The sequence below is a fragment of the Leuciscus leuciscus genome, assembly GCF_965113295.1.
Source record: "Leuciscus leuciscus genome assembly, chromosome: 12".
NCBI lineage: Eukaryota > Metazoa > Chordata > Actinopteri > Cypriniformes > Leuciscidae > Leuciscus > Leuciscus leuciscus.
In genome coordinates, this window is record NC_138736.1 from 15601699 (window position 1) to 15622072 (window position 20374).

The window sequence follows — 20374 nt, forward strand, 5'->3', positions numbered from 1 at the left end:
ATAAAATCAACACTTCTGGGACTCGATCTCAGGGAAAGCTGTGGGATAATAGCTTCAATTAACTGGAATTGATGGCAGCACTATCTCTCTGAAACTGCTTGTTTCAATCACAGGCACGCCTAACCTGGGGCAAAGATCTCAAAATCTTTTCTTTTACCTTATTTCCTATATCAGGTTTATGTCTAGAGAAGCTGGAGAAAGCCTTTTACCTACAATGACTGCCGCTAACCGTAAAACATCTAGGGAGATCCATAAAGGTTCCACCAGCCATCTCATGGGAATGATTAAGTTTAACGATTGCTGCGTCGAAAAACAGCAGAGGAACATGATGCCATTTGCAGGATCAGCAGCACCCAATACTGATGTTTTCATGCTTCCGAATGATTTAAGTGTGGTTTTATGAAGATTACAGACATCTAAGGGCACATACACACTACAGCTAAATTCGGTTGTCAATTCACCTTTTAGTGCTTAATCCTGTTCTGTACAGACAATTGATTTACAGAAGTGACAACTGCATTCTACAAACATTCTGCAAAAAAATCACAGGGCACGAGGTATGAGCTTTGACTCATTCTCATGGCCTGATTTTGTTAGAAAAAAACTGCGAATAAGAATAAGCCCAAAATAAACAGTAATAAATCCAAATGTTTTATATGAAAATAAGACAAAAATATCGCGACTTTCACCCCCTTACAAAAAATAAGTATACTATATACAGTGAGGAAAATAAGTATTTGAGTTCTCCCACTTGGAAATCATGGAGGGGGCTGAAATTGTCATCGTAGGTGCATGTCCACTGTGAGAGACATAATCAAAAAAATAATAATCCAGAAATCACAATATATGATTTTTTAACTATTTATTTGTATGATACAGCTGCAAATAAATATTTGAACACCTGTCTATCAGCTAGAATTCTGACCCTCAAAGACCTGTTAGTCTGCCTTTAAAATGTCCACCTCCACTCCATTTATTATCCTAAATTAAATGCACCTGTTTGAGGTCGTTAGCTGCATAAAGACACCTGTCCACCCCATACAATCAGTAAGAATCCAACTACTAACATGGCCAAGACCAAAGAGCTGTCCAATAGAACTTTTTGGTCATAATTCCACTAAAAGTGTTTGGAGGAAGAAGAATGATGAGTACCATCCCAAGAACACCATCCCTACTGTGAAGCATGGGGGTGGTAGCATCATGCTTTGGGGGTGTTTTTCTGCACATGGGACAGGGCGACTGCACTGTATTAAGGAGAGGATGACCGGGGCCATGTATTGCGAGATTTTGGGGAACAACCTCCTTCCCTCAGTTAGAGCATTGAAGATGGGTCGAGGCTGGGTCTTCCAACATGACAATGACCCGAAGCACACAGCCAGGATAACCAAGGAGTGGCTCTGTAAGAAGCATATCAAGGTTCTGGCATGGCCTAGCCAGTCTCCAGACCTAAACCCAATAGAGAATCTTTGGAGGGAGCTCAAACTCCGTGTTGCTCAGCGACAGCCCAGAAACCTGACTGATCTAGAGAAGATCTGTGTGGAGGAGTGGGCCAAAATCCCTCCTGCAGTGTGTGCAAACCTGGTGAAAAACTACAGGAAACGTTTGACCTCTGTAATTGCAAACAAAGGCTACTGTACCAAATATTAACATTGATTTTCTCAGGTGTTCAAATACTTATTTGCAGCTGTATTATACAAATAAATAGTTAAAAAATCATACATTGTGATTTCTGGATTTTTTTTTTTAGATTATGTCTCTCACAGTGGACATGCACCTACGATGACAATTTCAGACCCCTCCATGATTTCTAAGTGGGAGAACTTGCAAAATAGCAGGGTGTTCAAATACTTATTTTCATCACTTTAAGTCTTTAGTTGCTGAAATATTATTTTGGTCAAAAATACTAGATACCAAACACACAAGACGCCAGAACTTTGCTGTGGTTACCACGGTGTCAATCATCACAATTTGAGTGAGTCGTGTTCCGTTCCGTTAGGTGATTCACTTCTAAATTTAAATGCGGTTCTCACTCCTGAAACTTTACAGTGTGTACGTGGCCTAAGATATCACACAATCCTGTGCAAGGTCAAGAAACACCCACCTGTGTGTTCCTCTTGCTGATTTGCTGGGTGATATGGGCTCGTCCCGTGCTGGGGTCTACGCCCACCAACGGCACGACCGCCTCCCCAATGACATCATCTCGTGCAAAGCGATCAAAGCTGAGCACCAGGAAGTGCAGCGTAAGCTCGGGCAGCAAGCTGTACGGGATGCCGTAGAAGGTGAATGTCTCGTCAAACACGGGCTCCAGAGTCTTCCTCAGTACACGTGTCTTCACCCGGTGCTTCTTCTCGGGTAGGATGGTCATCTTCACGTAGGGGTCAGAAGTGCCCGCCTGTTCGTCCACCGCGGGGAGTCCCTGCGCTCCTACGATAGTGACAACGAGGGCCTTCTTGGGGAAGTTGTAGTCAATCGCCAGACTGAGCGTTCCCAGAGAGGGCGAGTTGAGACTGTAGGGTGATGCTGTTTTACTGGGTGCTTCACTGCTACTTCCTGAGCTGCTCTCCATACAGCAGTAGTCCGCCCGGATGGGCAGCGCCCTCTCCAGTCTGGGAGGACCCATAGGGGGGACCAGGTGGTTCATCTGTAGGTGCGTGGTACCACCTTCAGGATCTGCATCCACAAGGAGCACGTCACCGTTTCGGGATCCACGACTCCATTCTCTTAACAAGGAACTCGATCCTGAGCGTTGGCCAACCCGTACAATCTTCTTGTTGTTGCTGAGGGTCTCGGGGTAGATGCTGATGCCTTTGAGCATGTGGATGAACTTGTAGGGGGGGTCAACGGGTGGGTCGTAGGGGCCACTGGTCAGCTTGTATGCACCTGCCATTTGACGATATCGCCGCTGACAGCACGTCCACAGGAAAACGGCCACTGTCACGGAGACAACCAAGACCCCTGCACCCAGAAAACCTGCCAGCACTGGGGACACATCTGAAAGAGACAAAGATAAGAAATTGGATCACCTCTTGTGGAAAAGAAATACATTTTAGCATACTTTTAAAAGGGGTACTTATTACAGAATTAATATATTTAAGTATAATGATATATATATATATATATATATATATATACAGTATATATATTTACAGTGCAAATTGAATGTAATTTTTTTGGGCACATGTTGATTGCAATTAAATGGAAATGTATTATAGGTTAAATGTATATTAAAGGCCCACTGAAGTGCCTTGAAGCGTGGAGCATTATTCAATGTGTTGACGTAATTTACACTACAAGTGCACATTCAATACAATTAAGTATCCTTATTTTTCACAAGGGACATCATGACTATAAATTCAAGAAGAGAGTCTCGAATTCTTTGACTCTTTGACACTTTGACTGACTCTAGATTTGACTTGGACACCAAATTAGAGACTCAAGAGAAAGTGTTAAAAAAGTATGACATTTAGAATAAAAGAGAGTCTCTTGACACTATAGAGAACTATATGAACATGTCTGCATTCATGGTAAATATACTTCTACAACATACAGTACTAAAGCAAACTACCTTCTGTGACCTTGAATAGGCTAAATAAATAAAATAAGATCTCAAAGCAAAGCACAGAAACAGTTTCTACCATCAGACTGCAGATTTAAGATGCCAGAATATTGCAGAAACAGAGCAAAGCAATCATTCATACTGCAAGTGATTAAGTTACTAAATAAATATAATTGAACTTGGGAAAAGGCCATCATTTTATTTTTTGTCTGTAATGTGTTGTTTGTACTTTTAATATGCATTTTGGACATTTATATAGAAAATATTTTCAGTTTGTTATTATTTAATATATTTCCATGTTGTCTTGTCTTTTGTCTATTCATGAATCTTTTGAATCATCAAATTGAGGTAAGAGACTGACCCAGTTAGAAAAGTAACAGTAACAGGGAAGATAACACAGAAAAACAGCAGCAGTGCTTCAGGTCAGTACAGGCAAATGCAAAAACATGCATATGAAAAAACAGCACAAAAAATAGTTGTTTGTGTGAGAAAAAAAGCTCACTCAAATTAAAAAATGAGCTTTCTAGGTAGGCTATTGAAATGATCCGTGGTAATGAAAAACAATTTTCTGGGTATTTTGCAGGATAATTCTTGCTCTTGGCTGCAGCTTGGATTCTTTCCTGTTTAATTCATGACTGTTTGTTTCTTGCTTGCTTCACAGCCATTTGCTATCTAATGGGGCTGATGCTGAGCACAGCAGTTACATTTATGATCACGGATTCTTTATTACAGCCCACGAGAAGATCCAGCACAGCAGTAGCATTCACCTGGCTGGAGCATTTACTGTTTTTCACACAAACCTAATCTCAACACCCAGACATTTCCTCTGTTTCATTAAAGGTGACAAAACTGACACTGCCAACAGAATCTGGTCATTTATATGGCTGTCATATCTGGCTCATTAAAACAATTCCCCTGAAACTTTCAAATGTCAGAAACAGACCATAACAAGCTTAACTGGAGCTGGCAGGTGCTTCTTTTGCCCTATGCTGCAGGGCATTCAATTAGGAAACATCACACTGTGGGCTCCCTTTGCCCAAACACCTTTAATAACAGACAAAGTAGCATGCCATTGTCCGGAGGGCTCTACACGTGGCTTTAGGACAAAATGAAACAATCACCACCCATTTTACTTCAATAAAATTGTATTAATTGGGATCTGGATAGTCCTACAAAAGTTGGAGTTTCATTATATCTCATTTTGTGGGAGTACAGCCTGCGAATGCTGACTCTGATTCCGACAGGTCAACCATGGCGTTCAGAGGTCAAATATTCCGCTATCGCCCGTCATATGGAGTTTCCGAGTTGGGGGAGAGTAGGTGAGAAAACGTGGTGCAGAACGGATGCAGTGGTACATCTTTTAAAATTAAGTTGTTGTTTTTTTGTTGTTGTTTTTTTTACAATATAAGACATCTACAGTAAGTTGCATGTACAAAATACTATATTGTGCAAGCTCAATAGAATATAGCAATTATATTTATTGCACCTTCTTTAATTGAATAAAAACATAGCAAAAATGCAACCAATGCACTTTATTCATCATTTTGTAGATGACATTTTTTTACATTTTCATGTAGAAAAGATACAATATCGCCGTTTTGCTTTGACTAAAGTGATTTGAATGCGCCTGAGGTTATAATTACAACTTCCAAACTCATAAATATGAACTTAGGAGGACTTGAAAGAGCAGACTTCAGTCATTACTGCAGCATTGTCGCAGTGTCTTGTTAGTAGGTTGATTGTTTTGGACATCGTTTCTTATTTAAAATAACAAGAAAATACACCAGGAAAAAAACTATACAATTTCTTGTACATATTTATTTATTTGTATTTATTACATAAACCACTTTTTTTATGGCTGATAGCCAATATATAATGTGATATCACACTATTTAATATAAAGATTGTAGAGATCCTGTAAAGATTGTAAAAAGAATTCTGCCAAAATAAAAGTCGACCGCTATTAACTATTAAATTATTGCATGAACTATTGATAAGAATATAGAAACTTACAACATTAGCCAAGAAAAATGCCAAAATATCTATTTTGTCATTGGTTAACCAATAAGCTTGCAAGGCCTAGATGACATCACCAGAAAATACCTATTGCTTTAGAGATGGAGCATTTCATGTTAACTTATGGAAACTAACTCGTTCATTTTGTATGTAGCACGGTAAGTTTTAAGAGTGCTTTCTTTGATAGATTCGCTTCCACAGACTCCATTTTCTTTGCCATTCCCTCTGCAGTCTGCTTTGTCTGTCTTATTCTCTTTCATTTCTCCATTTACTTACTTGACACTCTTCCCTATTCTTTTTTTTTTTTTTTTTATTCATTTCACAGTCTTACACCCCTCTTTCTTTGCCCCTTTCTCCTCCCTTCCACTTCTCTCATCTTTTCTTTCCTCTTGCCAAACTCCAAAGGCCTGGGTGGTGAAGTGTTCAGGTCGCCGTGGCAACAACAGGTCCCATTCTTTCGTCATGCCGGTCAGAGCTGATTGGAATTTTAAGTTGGGCCCGGGTTCAGTGAGCTGATGAGAACAGGATGTGCTCTCCTGCTCCACACAACAACTTTAAGGAAATGCCAGCCAATGGGAACACAGAAACAAACCGCATGCCCAAGCTACAAAGTACAACTATAAAGTTTAGTGAGACAAGCCAGCTGCTGAAAATTTATTTTATTTAATTGTACAATCAAAAAAAAAAAAAAAAAAGGTTCTTTAGGGGGCGAAAAAAGAGAGTTTTTTTAATGAAAGGTTATTAGGGACTCAAAATGGTTCTTCTGAGGCATTGCTTTGAAAACTCTTTTGAAATTTGACTGAACAGCTGTAAATGTGACCGAACCTTAAGGCCAGCGCTCTTAAAGGGTAACTAAACCCTAAACCAACTTTTTTTAGTTAATGATCTGTAAGAATGGGGCTTTATTAGTGCTGTTCATTGATTCAAGTAGTTTTTTTGACATTTGTGTTTAAAGTGTTTTAATTTTACAAAATATGGTGTAAAAACGTCTGAGTGCTGCCCTCTTCAGGTTGAACAGTGGCTACTGCAGTTGAATTTTCCTATTGGAAGTTGTGGTACCCTCTGACGTCAGAGGGTACCAACTAACCACGCCCTTGTCTGTGTCACAGATGCACGCCCCCTCTCCACTGGGCTCTGCCTACTTTTCCAGCATTTTTCAAATATTGCCAGTGGGTGGAGTCAGGCTCTGACCAGGGGTTTAGTTACCCTTTAAGTGTTTTCAGAAGAGCGTTGGAGTTTTTTTTCCCATTTAAGACGCTATATGTGCTATATACGAAATATCCACCGAAGTGTTACTAGTATCTGATTTCCCATATAGTTTGTTTCTGGAAATAAAAAAGTTGATGCAATGTAAAGTATTTGCTCTGACTCTTGTTTTCAATGATCTTGTTCCATTTTTGTGCCTGTTGTTGTTGTCTGTTGCCTTTATCCCAGCAGGATGTAACGGTTGGTCACTGTGGTATTTGTCCCGCCCATCATCCACTGTGATTGGATGCCTGAGTAAAGAGTGACAGTGATGATTGCTGCGTTATACCCAATGTTGAACTTTCTTCAACTCTCGGCCACCAGAAAAAACCGCTGAGCGCTCAGCGTGAAATAGACACTCAGTGCCTCGTCATGCTGCTGCCAAACGCGGCGCTCCCATTAACAAACGGGGTGCTCCCATTGAAACCAATTGGAAAAATATGCTAGCCTAGGGGAAAAAAATGCTTTGGTGGACACTTATATGCAAACAAATGACCTCAACTGTACTTGTCACAATTTCTTACTTTTCGCCATAGCTAAGATTTATTTAACTGTTTATCATAATAAAACATTTATTAAGTCTCACTAGTCTCCTTTATAAACTATAGCAAGCATGTACAAACACACACCCACTCCTTCACCCACATAGCATTCATCACATTTCATACAAGATTACCGACAGCATAGTTTGTTGCTTTAATGTAAAACATCACTAATGCTCTGCTGGCCTCAATCTGAGAGGAAGACGGTGTGCTGCATTACCAAAGAACTTGCCTATTACTGCAGCTTACCGACCACTCGAGTGACTCATCCAAGACTCTACAGGTTTCCTGAAAATGAGGGATGAAAATCTAAGACCTCTAATAAAATAAAATATTTAATTTAGGCTGTTAGTTAATGAATGATGGCTGCTCATGGAAAACTTGTTAACAAGTTGCTAGGCAGTGCTAGGCAGTGCTTATAGAGAACAACAGTTGGGTTCCGGAAGTAAAAACTCCATTAATTTTCCTCATTAGGAAATTGATTTTAATTTGAATGATCAATTATACACCTTTAAAGACAGATCACCTGTGATCTAAGAGGTTGTTAATCCATGGTATTTAGTTCTACTGAAGCCGTCAGCATGTGTTATTTTAGTTTATTTTTTAAATAATCGTGTTTAACAGTTGAATTCCTGATGAAAAACTGCATTACTCATACAAAATAATTACACCAATCAGAGAGTCAAAAAAGCAACAAGCTCCAAAATAGCTCTTTAGCTCCGCCCAATCCCATGAAGCGCTGCGTATGACGTGATTGAGTTGATCTCACTATGCTCTCAAAATACTGAAATGTTTGTATATGCATATTTTGCGATTTATATTTCGCCATCGTTTAAAAATTGATTATGCTGTTTGCAATTGTTCATAGGATTGCAATTCTTTCCCTCACTAAAACCGTTAAGTACATTGTACATTAGCAAAGTTTGTATTGTTGTTGTGATTCATGTGTAGTGTTGTGATTTATGGCTTATAGCTCTTTAATCCTCTGGTCCTCTTCGCGTGTCGGTCAAAAATGACCGAATTTGTTTGTTTTTTATTTCAATGAAATGAATGTACTATATTTCAGTTCGATAATGTTTTTTATTTAGTATTTTTAGGGGATTTTATGGTACTAAATTATATTTTCGCTGTATTTATAATCCATTTATTCTCTTTTTGAGCAGAGACCTGAAATTTAATTTCCAACTTACACTGATGTCTAAAAAAAATTGCTTTCAGTAACATTTTATTTGGCCGCAGTACCAAAAGTTTTCACTAGGTGAAATTCATCTCCCATTCATTTCCTATGCAGTCATTTTTGACTGCGAGGAGTACAAGTGAGAATATTTTTTTCAGGATCATTTAACCTGTTCAAATCATGTCCATGATTTTTTCTTTGTGTTCACACATTTCACAAATCAAAAATTTTCATTCATAAATGACCGAAGAGCACCAGAGGGGGAAGGCTATTTTAAAATCCTTATGGGAAAAAAAAAACTTCCAGAACCAGCACAGCTGAAAAAGGGTGCAGGTACTGTTGCACTATATTAACGTAATGCTAGGTGGTTGCTAGGGTATTCTGGGTACTTTCTTATGGGAACTTACATAATGTTATGAAGCAACGAGAATACTTTTTGTGCGCAAAAACAACAACAAATTCTCCTCTGTTGTTCACGTAGTAAACACAGTGCAGCGCTTCCAGGTTCTACATCAGAACGCCGCCTCAGTATTGGCTGACGCTGGTCATGATTTTGTTGTTTTCTTGCGCACAAAAAGTATTCTCGTCGCTTCATAACATTAATGTTGAACCACTGTAGTCACATGGTCTATTTTAACAGTGTCTTTACAACCTTTCTGGGCCTTAAAAGTGGTCATAACGTTGCAGTCTATCAGAAAGATTCTCTCGGATTTCATAAAAAAATATCTTAATTTGTGTTCCGAAGATAATCGAAGGTCCTACGCGTTTGGAACGACATACGGGTGAGTAATTAATGACAGAATTTTCATTTTGGGGTGAATTAACCCTTTAAGTCTCTATTCTGGTCTCTAGATAGCCTTGTGAAAAATAGGTACAGTAGCATACTTTTAAAAAGAATATGAATTATTTTCGAAATAATATACTTTAAAAGCATGTGCTTGAGTACTAACAGAATGTAATGATTTCTGATTTCTGTACTTTAGAGAGCGCTTACATGCAATATCGAATAACACGACAGTTGTAATTATAATCAAGTACTTTACAAGTGCTTTAGTATGTTAGTTAAGACATCAGAAGTGTACTTCTTAAAATCAAGACAATTCCCTTAGGAAAATAACATTACACCTCTCCTCATTAAGTAACATGTTTTGAGGGTTAAATAATCCCTCAATAGTAATGCTTGCCTTACACATTAAAGTTAATTTCAGGTACCATAAACCCCAGAAAAACCTCTCTTAGAAGGGTGTTGATTAAAACGAACAGGGAGACATGAGATGTTTGAAATTCCTGATTGAAACCAGCATCTTTGATACAAAACTGTATCTGTCATTTTTCTATAATGTGACCCTGCTGGATTTTTATTTCCTGACATTTTACCTAAATTATTCTTGCTTTCTCTTTAATGTCTTTTTTTCCACCAACCCACCAGCCTCGGTCGACCCGCCCTTTTTCTGTCCACACAAAGGCTGCACCCCTCGCCGCTTCAACCACCCCAGAGGGATTCCGGGCCAGATGATGTCACTTTTGGTTGCATGTTTTAAAGCCAGCTGCTTCTGTTGCTTAGAAACGACCCCTCCGAGAGAAGAAGCACAGGGAAATAATCATTTTGCCAGCTGATACACTCAGCTCTCGCTCTAGTAATTGCTTCATAAATGATAAATTAGTGTCACTATTCAAACTGAAATCTGACATACTAGGTAATAAGTTTCGATCTCTGAAATAACTATTAGCAGTGGATGCTCAAGCTAATACTATTACTGTTGCTCATATTTTAGTAATGGATTGAACAAAATCCTAACCATAAGTATTACGCCGCACCGTTTCTGTTAATGAGACCTAAAATTATGCAGATTACTGAAAAATGTGCTGTTACATTTCAGTAATAGTAATTTCATCAAACGTGTGCACAATGTGTGCAAAAATCCCATAGATTTACATTAAAGGAGACTCAAACCATAATCCCTTGTGAAAAAGAAGGGCGTTTAATTGTACTGAATGGCTTTTGTAGTGTACTTCAAATCTTAAAAGTATATATTTTTTAAAACTGTACTTGCAGATAATATAATCTTGATGAAATAAAAGGCCACTTAAGTGCACTTAAAGAGTGCACACTTTCATTACTGTTTCTTAACACACTTAAATACACTTTTAGAAAGTGCACTTTACAATAATGTCCCATTTACAGTTTTTAAAGTACAATTATGATATGTTGTCATGCTTAAAAGAAGTACACTCATTTTGATGTGTTGACTGACATACTAAAGTACAAAAACGGAAATATTTTCCTTTGCATTTTTCACGTACAGACAACACTACTGTCTAAACAATCCCCGTTCGGATCCGTGAAAACGATTAAAACCTGTATTATGCTGCCAGGCCAGTAGTTGGCGATGTCACTTTGAAAAGAAAAACTACACATGCACATGACGTCACTGTTTTCACAAATTCACATTTTTGTAGATTACAGAGAGACAATAATGGTGTCGTTTGCAAAAACTTCCACGTTGAAACCCAATTTCAAAGCTTGCCTTTTCGGGCCCTCCAAACAGCATTGTCGTGTAAATGAAATGCATAAAAAGTTTTACGTTTTTTAGTTAAAAACGGTGTCATGTAAACCGCCCCTCAAACACATTTCCATAATAAATACTCTTTTTAAATGTATGCTAAAGTGTGCTGTCTTTTCACAAGGTTCTACGAGCTAGAATATCTGGTATTCTGGGTGATCGAAGACTGGACTTGACCTCAAACACCCTAACAACCACTTAGTAAAACACTAAAATAACTCTAAAAATTACAACGCCCTGGCAACCACCCAGAACACCCTAGCAACTACTTAGCAACATGCTAAAAGAACTCAGAACACCTTAGCAACCACATAGCATAGTGATGGCAACTTTTTCACAGGCAAACATCTCGTAAAAAAAAAAAAACAATGTAATAGGTGTATTTTCCCCCCCATTAAATTAGAATTTTAAATCTGACTTTTTTTTAAACGCTCTAAAATGTGTGGCACTTATCTCAACAGAGATTAATGTACGTCAGCACAGCTCATTTTTCAAAAAACCAATACATTACCTGCTCCAAACACACGACTGATTATGACACACTCCATAATGTGCGTCAGTTGCACAAGTACACACAACTGTGTGTGCTGAATATGAGTGTGTTTGCGTGTGAGCCCACATGATTAATAAGCTGGACAAAATTGCCCACAAATGAGAAATGATCCCATTGTCTGTAGTCACCACTGAGCTTTACAGCAGGGTGGGGTTTGTGATGAGTAGAAATGAAGAGAAAGCAGGATAGGAAAATGATGAGGTTAAGAAAAAAGGATGTGCTGGTCACGAAGCGGACAGGTGTGGATAATGATGCTCAGCACTGCCAGATTCTCAGTTTTCACCCTTTCTTTTGTTTGCGCTTATTAGCCACCCACAGTTTTGCTCTCCGTTCAACAGGATCACGAAGAGGTTTAGTTAGCTGCCATATCAAGACGGTTCGCTCTCTATATCTGCTGTCAGTGGTAGTATGTCAGTACCAGCAGGGTGAAAATAAGTATCACCAGCAGTCATGTTGTAGAGACACTGTGTGCTGGATTTCAACAGGGACAGAGAAGACTTGTCACTCTGACACCAGTCACACGCATAAATCAACCCTTTGTTCAATCACTGCAGCTTCACACACCCTCTACACACACACAAAAGAGAGAGAAAGGCAGAACAAGACATATACACTTAGAGACCAGATATGTGTGATAAGCTGAGATCAAATATAGTCAAGGCTAGAAAATCACTTCAAAGCCTCTTAGTCTTCAAAAACAACTCTTCAATTGAATTATTAATGATTTTTTTTTATACTTTGCACAGTTTGCAGTAAAAAGAGTTGGAACATGATTTGTTTTAATTGCTATAACAGTCCAAAATTCATCAAATAAAAATTCACATATTTTCAAGATAAAATAAAATACCTCTCCATTACACACACACACATGGCTGGGTCTGAGCACATAAGAAATTCTGCAACACTCTCTGAACTACTGAAATCTGTCTACAAAAATGTTAACCTAAAAATGTGCTTCATGTGGTAACATCAAAATTATTATTATTTATCTATTTAATAATGTAATAATTATTACACAATTTAATAATATAATTAATAATTTAATTAATTAAATATTATCGTAGAATCAACCTAAAAACATTAGGATAGACACTAAAAAAACCAACAGTGTAGGTTACAGTGTAATAAAATGCACACTACGGAGATAATCATTTCTGAATGTTATGTTACCAGTAAAATTATTAAAATTTTAATCAGACTCATTCAAGTAATGCGACGTCTCATCATGTACTTTTGCTGCCAATATTAATAATCCCAACTAGACTGTGAATATCCATAAAACAAGCAAAAGAGATATGCTATTAACGTTTGAGACTTGACCTGGTCACCTTCCTTCCTGAAAGCACTTTCTTGATTCTATTTTGCCCGTTAAAATAATGTCCTGCAAGGTCGTTTGACTCTCTGCCTAATCAATGAAGGCAATGTTATTATCTGAGAGCACTTGACATTTGATTAATATTGATACAGCCTTAATCTGACAGAATTCAGTTTGAATTCAGAAACCATGCAGTTTCTTGTTTCACTATTTTCAATCATTTACACCCTGTTAACCAGGTGTGATTTGTCTTTTCACGCTGAAATCAACAATGCTATATAAAGCAACAAAATCAGAACATAGTTGCAGTGTAATATACAGTTATGTAGAATGATATTCCAACGTGGGGCGGAGCCACCCAGTGAAACTAGAAAGCAAGCTACCAACAATATATCTGGTAGTTTGTGGCATCGATATCTGTTATCGCTTATCAATTTATCATGTCGGACATGATTAAGACACAGTGATATACAAGCTTGTTTGATATCTGTAATCTATATAAAGCTACCAGTCCTTGTGAAAAGTGCACTAAAACATACTTTTTAGAAGTACGTATTAATACAGAATTAATATAATTTTAAAGAATCTGTGTGAACTGAATGTAGCCCTAATGTTTTCAACACTTAATTTTGGGGATATTTAATTTAATTTTATCAATCAATAAATTCCTCTTGAAACAAACTTTGTTGTATTATTTTAATTTAATACTGTGAAGCTGCTTTGATACAATCTGTATTGTGAAAAGCGCTATACAAATAAACTTGACTTGACTTAATTGCATAATAGTAAGTCATGTATTTAAATATATTTGTACACTCTAAAAACGGCTGGGTTGTGTTAACCCAATTTTGGGTCAAATATGGTCTCACCCAACGTTGGGTTAAAAATTAAATGTAAAAATGGACAAACCCAGCCGTTGGTTTACATTTTTAATGTAACCAATGCAATTTGTCCATTTTTAAATTGCATTTTTGTCCATTTTTGATTTTGTCCAAAATGCAATTTGTCCATTTTTAAATTGCATTTTTTAACCCAACGTTGGGTGAGACCATATTTGACCCAAAATTGGGTTAACACAACCCAGCAGTTTTTAGAGTGTAATATATTAAGGAATTTACATGTGCTTTAAGTATGTTAGTCAACAAATAAAAATAAGTGTACTTCTTTAAAGCACGATAAAAGATCATTAAAACACATCGATATAAAATGTGCTTTAAAGTAAAGCTCATAATTTGACATTAATACAAAGTGCACTTTTTTTAAAACATAGTCATGAAAGTGAACTCTCTTTAAGTATTTACGTGGCCTTTTATTTCATTGATATATCTGCAAGTATACTTTTAAGATTTAAAGTACAAATTGTACATTCAATACAATTATGCACATTTCTTTTCCATAAAGGTAATCAGCAGGATTTCCAAGCAACAATAAATGTTTTAGTGGCTTTGTTTCTATTTCTGTGGTGTTGTGCTTGATAGCCTCACCCACCATCTAATCTCAACTGTCTAAAATCCCGCTTCACAACCGTACATGCACACACATCCAACATGTTCTGATTTTCTATGTTCCTGTCACATCATATAGAATTTTCTCTTTAAGAGATGACAGACAAATCACTGGAAAATTGTAATACTGAAGGAGTAAAGGGTTTTATTTCCTTCATGGCTTCAGAAACCCTAAATCTGTGTTTATCTGGCTGGACTAGTCCTGGTTATTTTCTTCTCGAGCACACATCTTGCTGCTGATTCTGTCTCCAGGCAACTCCCACGTGGTGGTTTGTGATCCAAGATGCCTCAGACGTGTTCCTAAAATACTTGACCCAAACTACATCACACGCATTCACCAGGAAACGCGTCAAAACTGCCCACCTCCCCCAACGTGTGATATAATCCCCCTGAAGACTAACAGCTGATAAATCTGACAGTTAATGATTTTAAAACCACTGAACAACTTAAAATGTAATTTTGAACTCAGATTAATGGGATCATGGTTTATTTTCCACTAAATATTCTGAGCAGTATTTTCTGGACAGTATGTTCATTATTGATCTTTTTTTAAATAATTGTATATATTTTAGTGAGTTGGGCTACTAGGGCAAGTAACAACAACTATTTATAAAATAGACAGAATATTTTAATATTTATTTTTGCTATTCAAAAATGAGTGGTTTTTTGACAGTTAAGACTCATATCATACCTATTCAATCCTGTTAAAATCATATAGGCTATGCTCCGTGGTATAAAAAATAGAGCCAATAATGATACTGTGATGACAAATTAAAATGTGGGCATAAATTATTTGTGGCATGTCACAAATTTGATATTTATAATAATGGGAATAGCATGTAGACTACTGGTAGCCTATACTTGAAGCTTATACAAATGTGCATTATATAATGTCTTATAATAATAGCCTATAATGTCTTATAACATAGCCTATAACCACCACAATTTTAATATATTAGCCTAAAATAGGGACCATATATACACATACATAGTTAGACCTTTAAATAGTAATATATGATATCATCATGTGTTCATTATACATTCATAACAGGAATAGGCAAGTAATGTATAGGTTAACTGTCATTTGACTGTGGTTACCATCCCTTCTGAAAACATGTAGGCCTAATCGCAATACAGATTGTATTATATATAATTATGAATATAGCTATAATACATGATGTACTGAGGTAAGGGCACAAACTGATCCAGCTGACGCCTCGCGCAGTGAACAGACATGACGTCATTCACACGCAGTGTCTTCAGGGATGCGAGAGTTTAGTGTATCTAAAAAAGTAGGCCTACATTTATTCCTAATTTGAGACTTATTCAAATGAAATAAACCATCACATGACGCAGCATGTGTGTGTGTGTGTGTGTACATAAACACACTTAATCTGTCTCAGGTGAATCATGTAGGCTTCATGTGCGTAGCCTATTTCCGGTGCTGCACTTAACACTTGATTGGTGAAAATTAAGAATTTCAGTAGCCTTTCTATTATATTATCAGTTATTACCAAAATAACTTGCCCTAACTCAATAAGACTATAAAGTGGTAAAACAGGTTATACACTAAATAAACATAGCCTAGCCTACTACCAAGAAAACATTCCTCAGAATATGTAAGCTATTTAAAATAAAACATAAATCTAAAATCTGACTCCGAAATAAATTAAAAAACAAATAATACTTATGTCGAATCATTTAGCCTAGTAACACCATCGCAGTTTCAGTAGCGTATAGCCTACTTTACAGATTCAGTAAAAGCCCATCATTACGTAAATATAGATAGACCCATTCACTTACCATAGGTTGGTTTTAAATTAGTCATCTCGGCCATTTTGAAGTCCATTGTCTTGGCTGTGATCAGAAAACAAAAAATAAAAAGCAAAGGGAATGAAATTCTATTTTATTTCCATGAATTTCTTCAGGCCGATCCTCCAGCTGAATGGGTGGCCGAGCTGTAGGATGTTTTCTTCTGTGCCTGCGCGCTCTTCAAAGATGCGCTCGGTGACGCGCCCGCGCTCCCGCCTCCTCCTCCTCCTCCGCTCCAGATGCGAGTGTGATGGAGAGACTGTTCACTGCAGAGCCAATGGGTGGAGCGTGACGTACAGCTCCCCCTCTTAGAATGTAATCTGGGCGTAATGGGTGGAGCTAGAAGGACCAACCACACCCTAACCCTACACATAACCATTTCCCTCCACTCCATCCATTAAAACAATAGAGATGGAGCTGGGCTAGGTCAAGCTTCACCCGAGACGTCCAGAGAGGGGGAGCTGGACGTCATATGGCTCTGCAGCACCGACTGAACTTTTATTTAAATACAAGCCCTTCAGCGTCCTCTACAGTGCAAAAAACAGACAACACTATGAACCTGAAGTGTTGCACTGCATATTTTATTCGAACCTTATAGCCTATTATATACATTACAGATTTATATATTAAATTATTTTAATAAATATGAATTATATAGCATTTGTGCTTTTTATATTAAAATGACAATTATATTCTAATTATTCTATTGTATAAAACTAAATATTAATTTGATATTGATTTGAATATTAACCTTTTCACTAATTAATTAATTTTTAGATGTTTGTAATTACTAGATAAGTATTTTTAAAACTAATTTGATGGAGATTGCATTTGCATAGAATTACATGACTCAAGATTCAATTATTTCAAGGGCCGTAAAGCACTATTTTAAAATCGTCTGATATTTCCAGTTTTCCATGACTTAATAACCTTGATGATACAATTGAAGACTCTGTATAGGCATCATTTGACTACATGTCACAAAAAAATACAACTCAAAACATTTATGTATCAAAACGATTTTCTTTTTTTTTTACTTTGGTGTACAGTCAACATACAGGAGCAGAATGTCCTTTAACAATAGAATAATTATAATAACAACAATAATTGAAATGACAATATCAATAAAATAGTCAATTCAAATATATTCACACTGGATAACATACTGATAAATACTTGTAAGAAATAAGTTTCATATATGGAATGCTGTTGATTGACTTCCAGTTGGGTGATTGTCATGTTACTGACATACATGTTGGCTTCATCATGTAGTAACCTTACACAATACAGTATGCCCATCAGTGAAAACACACAAATTCTAGAAGTTAAAGTGTTACAAGGGACTAGGCCACATATTTTTGAGGAGGGGGAAAAAAGCCATCATTTGGACTTGAACAAAAATATTTTCTAAACCTTTGATACAATGAAAGAAAATCTAAATCACAGACCAGAACACAGTAGCTAATGAAAGAGAAGTAAATTGAAGTTACTCTTCAATGACAATAGTAACTGCACGTCTATGTCACGATGACCTTTGGGGTCGATTGTAACATATTTTCTGTTTTTAAGGCAAAATAACCATCCAATGACTGAGGACCATGTGATATTCAGTGTTGGGTGTAATGCATTAGCACACTGTAAAACGTGATCAGTTGACTTACATAAAGTGAGGAAACCCGTTGCCTTCAAATGATTAAGTAAATGCACTTCATGCTTAATTGAAAAAAATTAAGTTACGTGAACTTGACAATTCCAAATAAATTGATTTTTTCAATTACGCATTAAGTTTATAAACTTAATAATTAAGACAATGGGTTTCCTTACTTTTTTTTTAAGTTAAGTCAACGGATAACTTTTCACAGTGTAATTAATTACTGTAATTTAATTACTTTTTCCCTTTAAAAAGTAAAGTAATGATTTCTCTTAATTTTTCTGTAATTTAATTACAGTTTCTTCTGATGTAACTGCATTAAATACTGTATAGACTATGTAACAATTCTATATATAAATAAAATGTAACATCTGATGTTAAAATGTAACCTTCTCTTTAAATATTTCAGTCAGTTCAAGAATAATTTATGCAATTTTATATTTATTTAAAAGAGATGTTTCATGTCTGTCCTTGTTTTGTTCAAATGGTTGAGGTTGATATGGGATTTAGAAAGTAATTAGTAAAAAGTAATTAGTTATACAATCTTTTTTTGGGGAAAGAGTAATTAGTACAGTAATCTAATTACACTGTTGAAGATGTAATTAGTAGCTTAATTCATTTTTAGAGTAACATACCCAACACTGGTGATATTTTTTGGCAAAGTCTTTAAACCAACAAAATGCTTTGAATCATACCTGTAATTCTAATCAAGCTTTGCACTGAAATTGCTAATGACATTTAGATACTTGTCTAAGTCTATTTTTATAAATGTTTCTACCTTTAAATACAACAAATATGTTATCATGTTAATCGGATGTGTAATGCGAGAGCTTAAATCTATTTCACCCAAAATGACCTCAAGATAGCATACCGGTTTAAAGATAAGTCAACACTGATTGCGTACATTCCAAAGTCCCCTTTGAAATTTGCATTAAAACTACAGCTTTACTGTAATCAGCCTTTAATCTGCAGTGTATGTATATGGAACACGTATCCATTGAAATACAGCACAAAGGCACTCATCGAAAAACAATGAGTGTACCTGACATCTAATGTGTTTTATAGCAACTGACGTTCAAGAAAAAGAAAGAAAACAAGGCATTATGCTTTACAATAAATTTCCCGAAAGGTTCATAATTCTCAACGTGACCTGAGCCGATGTGATCAATCCTGCAGATGTAGAATTTGCATCTTTTGCATCGCCCAATTTACAAACGTCATATAGGGTCAAAACGAAACCCGAAAAAACACTATGACTGTAAGACGACTAAAACATCCCTGACGTAATTCATTGCTTAAAACTACTGGAATATTTCAGACCAATAGAAGGTTTGCTAAGTTTATAATCAATGTGAGAATAACTGGGATGGGCTTTTTAGTTATTTCAAAATCTATCTACGAACAAAGGAGCACGAAGGGAAAGGCACAAAGATTATTACTTTACTGGGAACGCAGAACATCATACAATCCTCTACTAAATCGTTTCTCTTAAGTTGTCATTAACCACAGCTAACACTGGTCAAGCACTAAAAATAGTGAGGATCTGATTAAAGTCAACATGAAATGGCATTCGCAACCCATTTTCTTCTGTGACGTAACATATTTCACAGCCAAATACTGTAATACTGTAATAAGTGGGGGTTGCAAAAATCTCTTATGCTCCCCAAGACTGCATTTATTTGATCATTATATTTCAAATGCTTTGGCATTCGCTCACAAAACTTTTGTGATGGAAATAATACGATGTTGGAGGAAAAACTATACTTCAGTGCTTTTGTGAGTGAACACAAAGTTTCTCGGAGAAACGCAATACTTATGTAAGAGAATTAAATTTCTTTAATTTCATGTTGACTTTAACATCCTACAATGAGGTTCCACTTTTATTATTAGATTTGCATTGGATGCACATACTAAATAAACCAATAAAAAGGGACTTTCAATAAATGCATAATTTCCTGTAAGTGTACAGTAAAATATAGACATTTCAATTTGGGAAGGCAGCAAAACAATAATATTGAATGCTCGAAATTTCGATGTTCTACCCGTTTGCAAAAGGTTATAGTGGTATGGGGATGACTGACTGAATTTCGCTCCCAATCGAGACGAGAGTTGCTGGGCGAGATAAATGCTAAAGCTGAGCAACTGGTGTTGGCAAAAACCCGTTGTTTGAAATCGGTCAGTCGGTGCATCAAGGCTCTACATTCGGTTCAAGACACGCCTTGTTTTGGTTTGGTTAAAGTATGAGGTGAGCATGACGTCCGGAAAGTAGAAGATTCCAGACACATTTTGGCATAAAGAAAAATCCACTGGGTTCATGCTTGATTATCATGAGGTATTCTGGCTTTGGTGAGTTACACCACATGGCAAATGATTTGGTTACAAACACCGAACTGCGTCACAATACTAATACCACCATTTTAAAGCTGAACAATTCAGGC

The 20374-nt window shown here is 36.6% G+C and overlaps 1 protein-coding gene across 1 annotated transcript in view; it reads right to left on the minus strand.

Annotated features, from left to right (window-relative positions):
• syt11a (synaptotagmin XIa) overlaps nt 1-16579 on the minus strand; it is a 28199-nt gene extending 11620 nt beyond the window's left edge. Inside the window, exons 1-2 of the mRNA XM_082185219.1 lie at nt 16277-16579; nt 2102-2991 (exon numbers count right to left, since the gene is read on the minus strand). Coding sequence (XP_082041345.1) covers nt 2102-2991; nt 16277-16322 — 936 coding nt within the window. The 5' untranslated portion in view covers nt 16323-16579. The remainder of the gene's footprint in view (nt 1-2101; nt 2992-16276) is intronic.
• Between the last annotated feature and the right edge of the window lie 3795 nt (nt 16580-20374).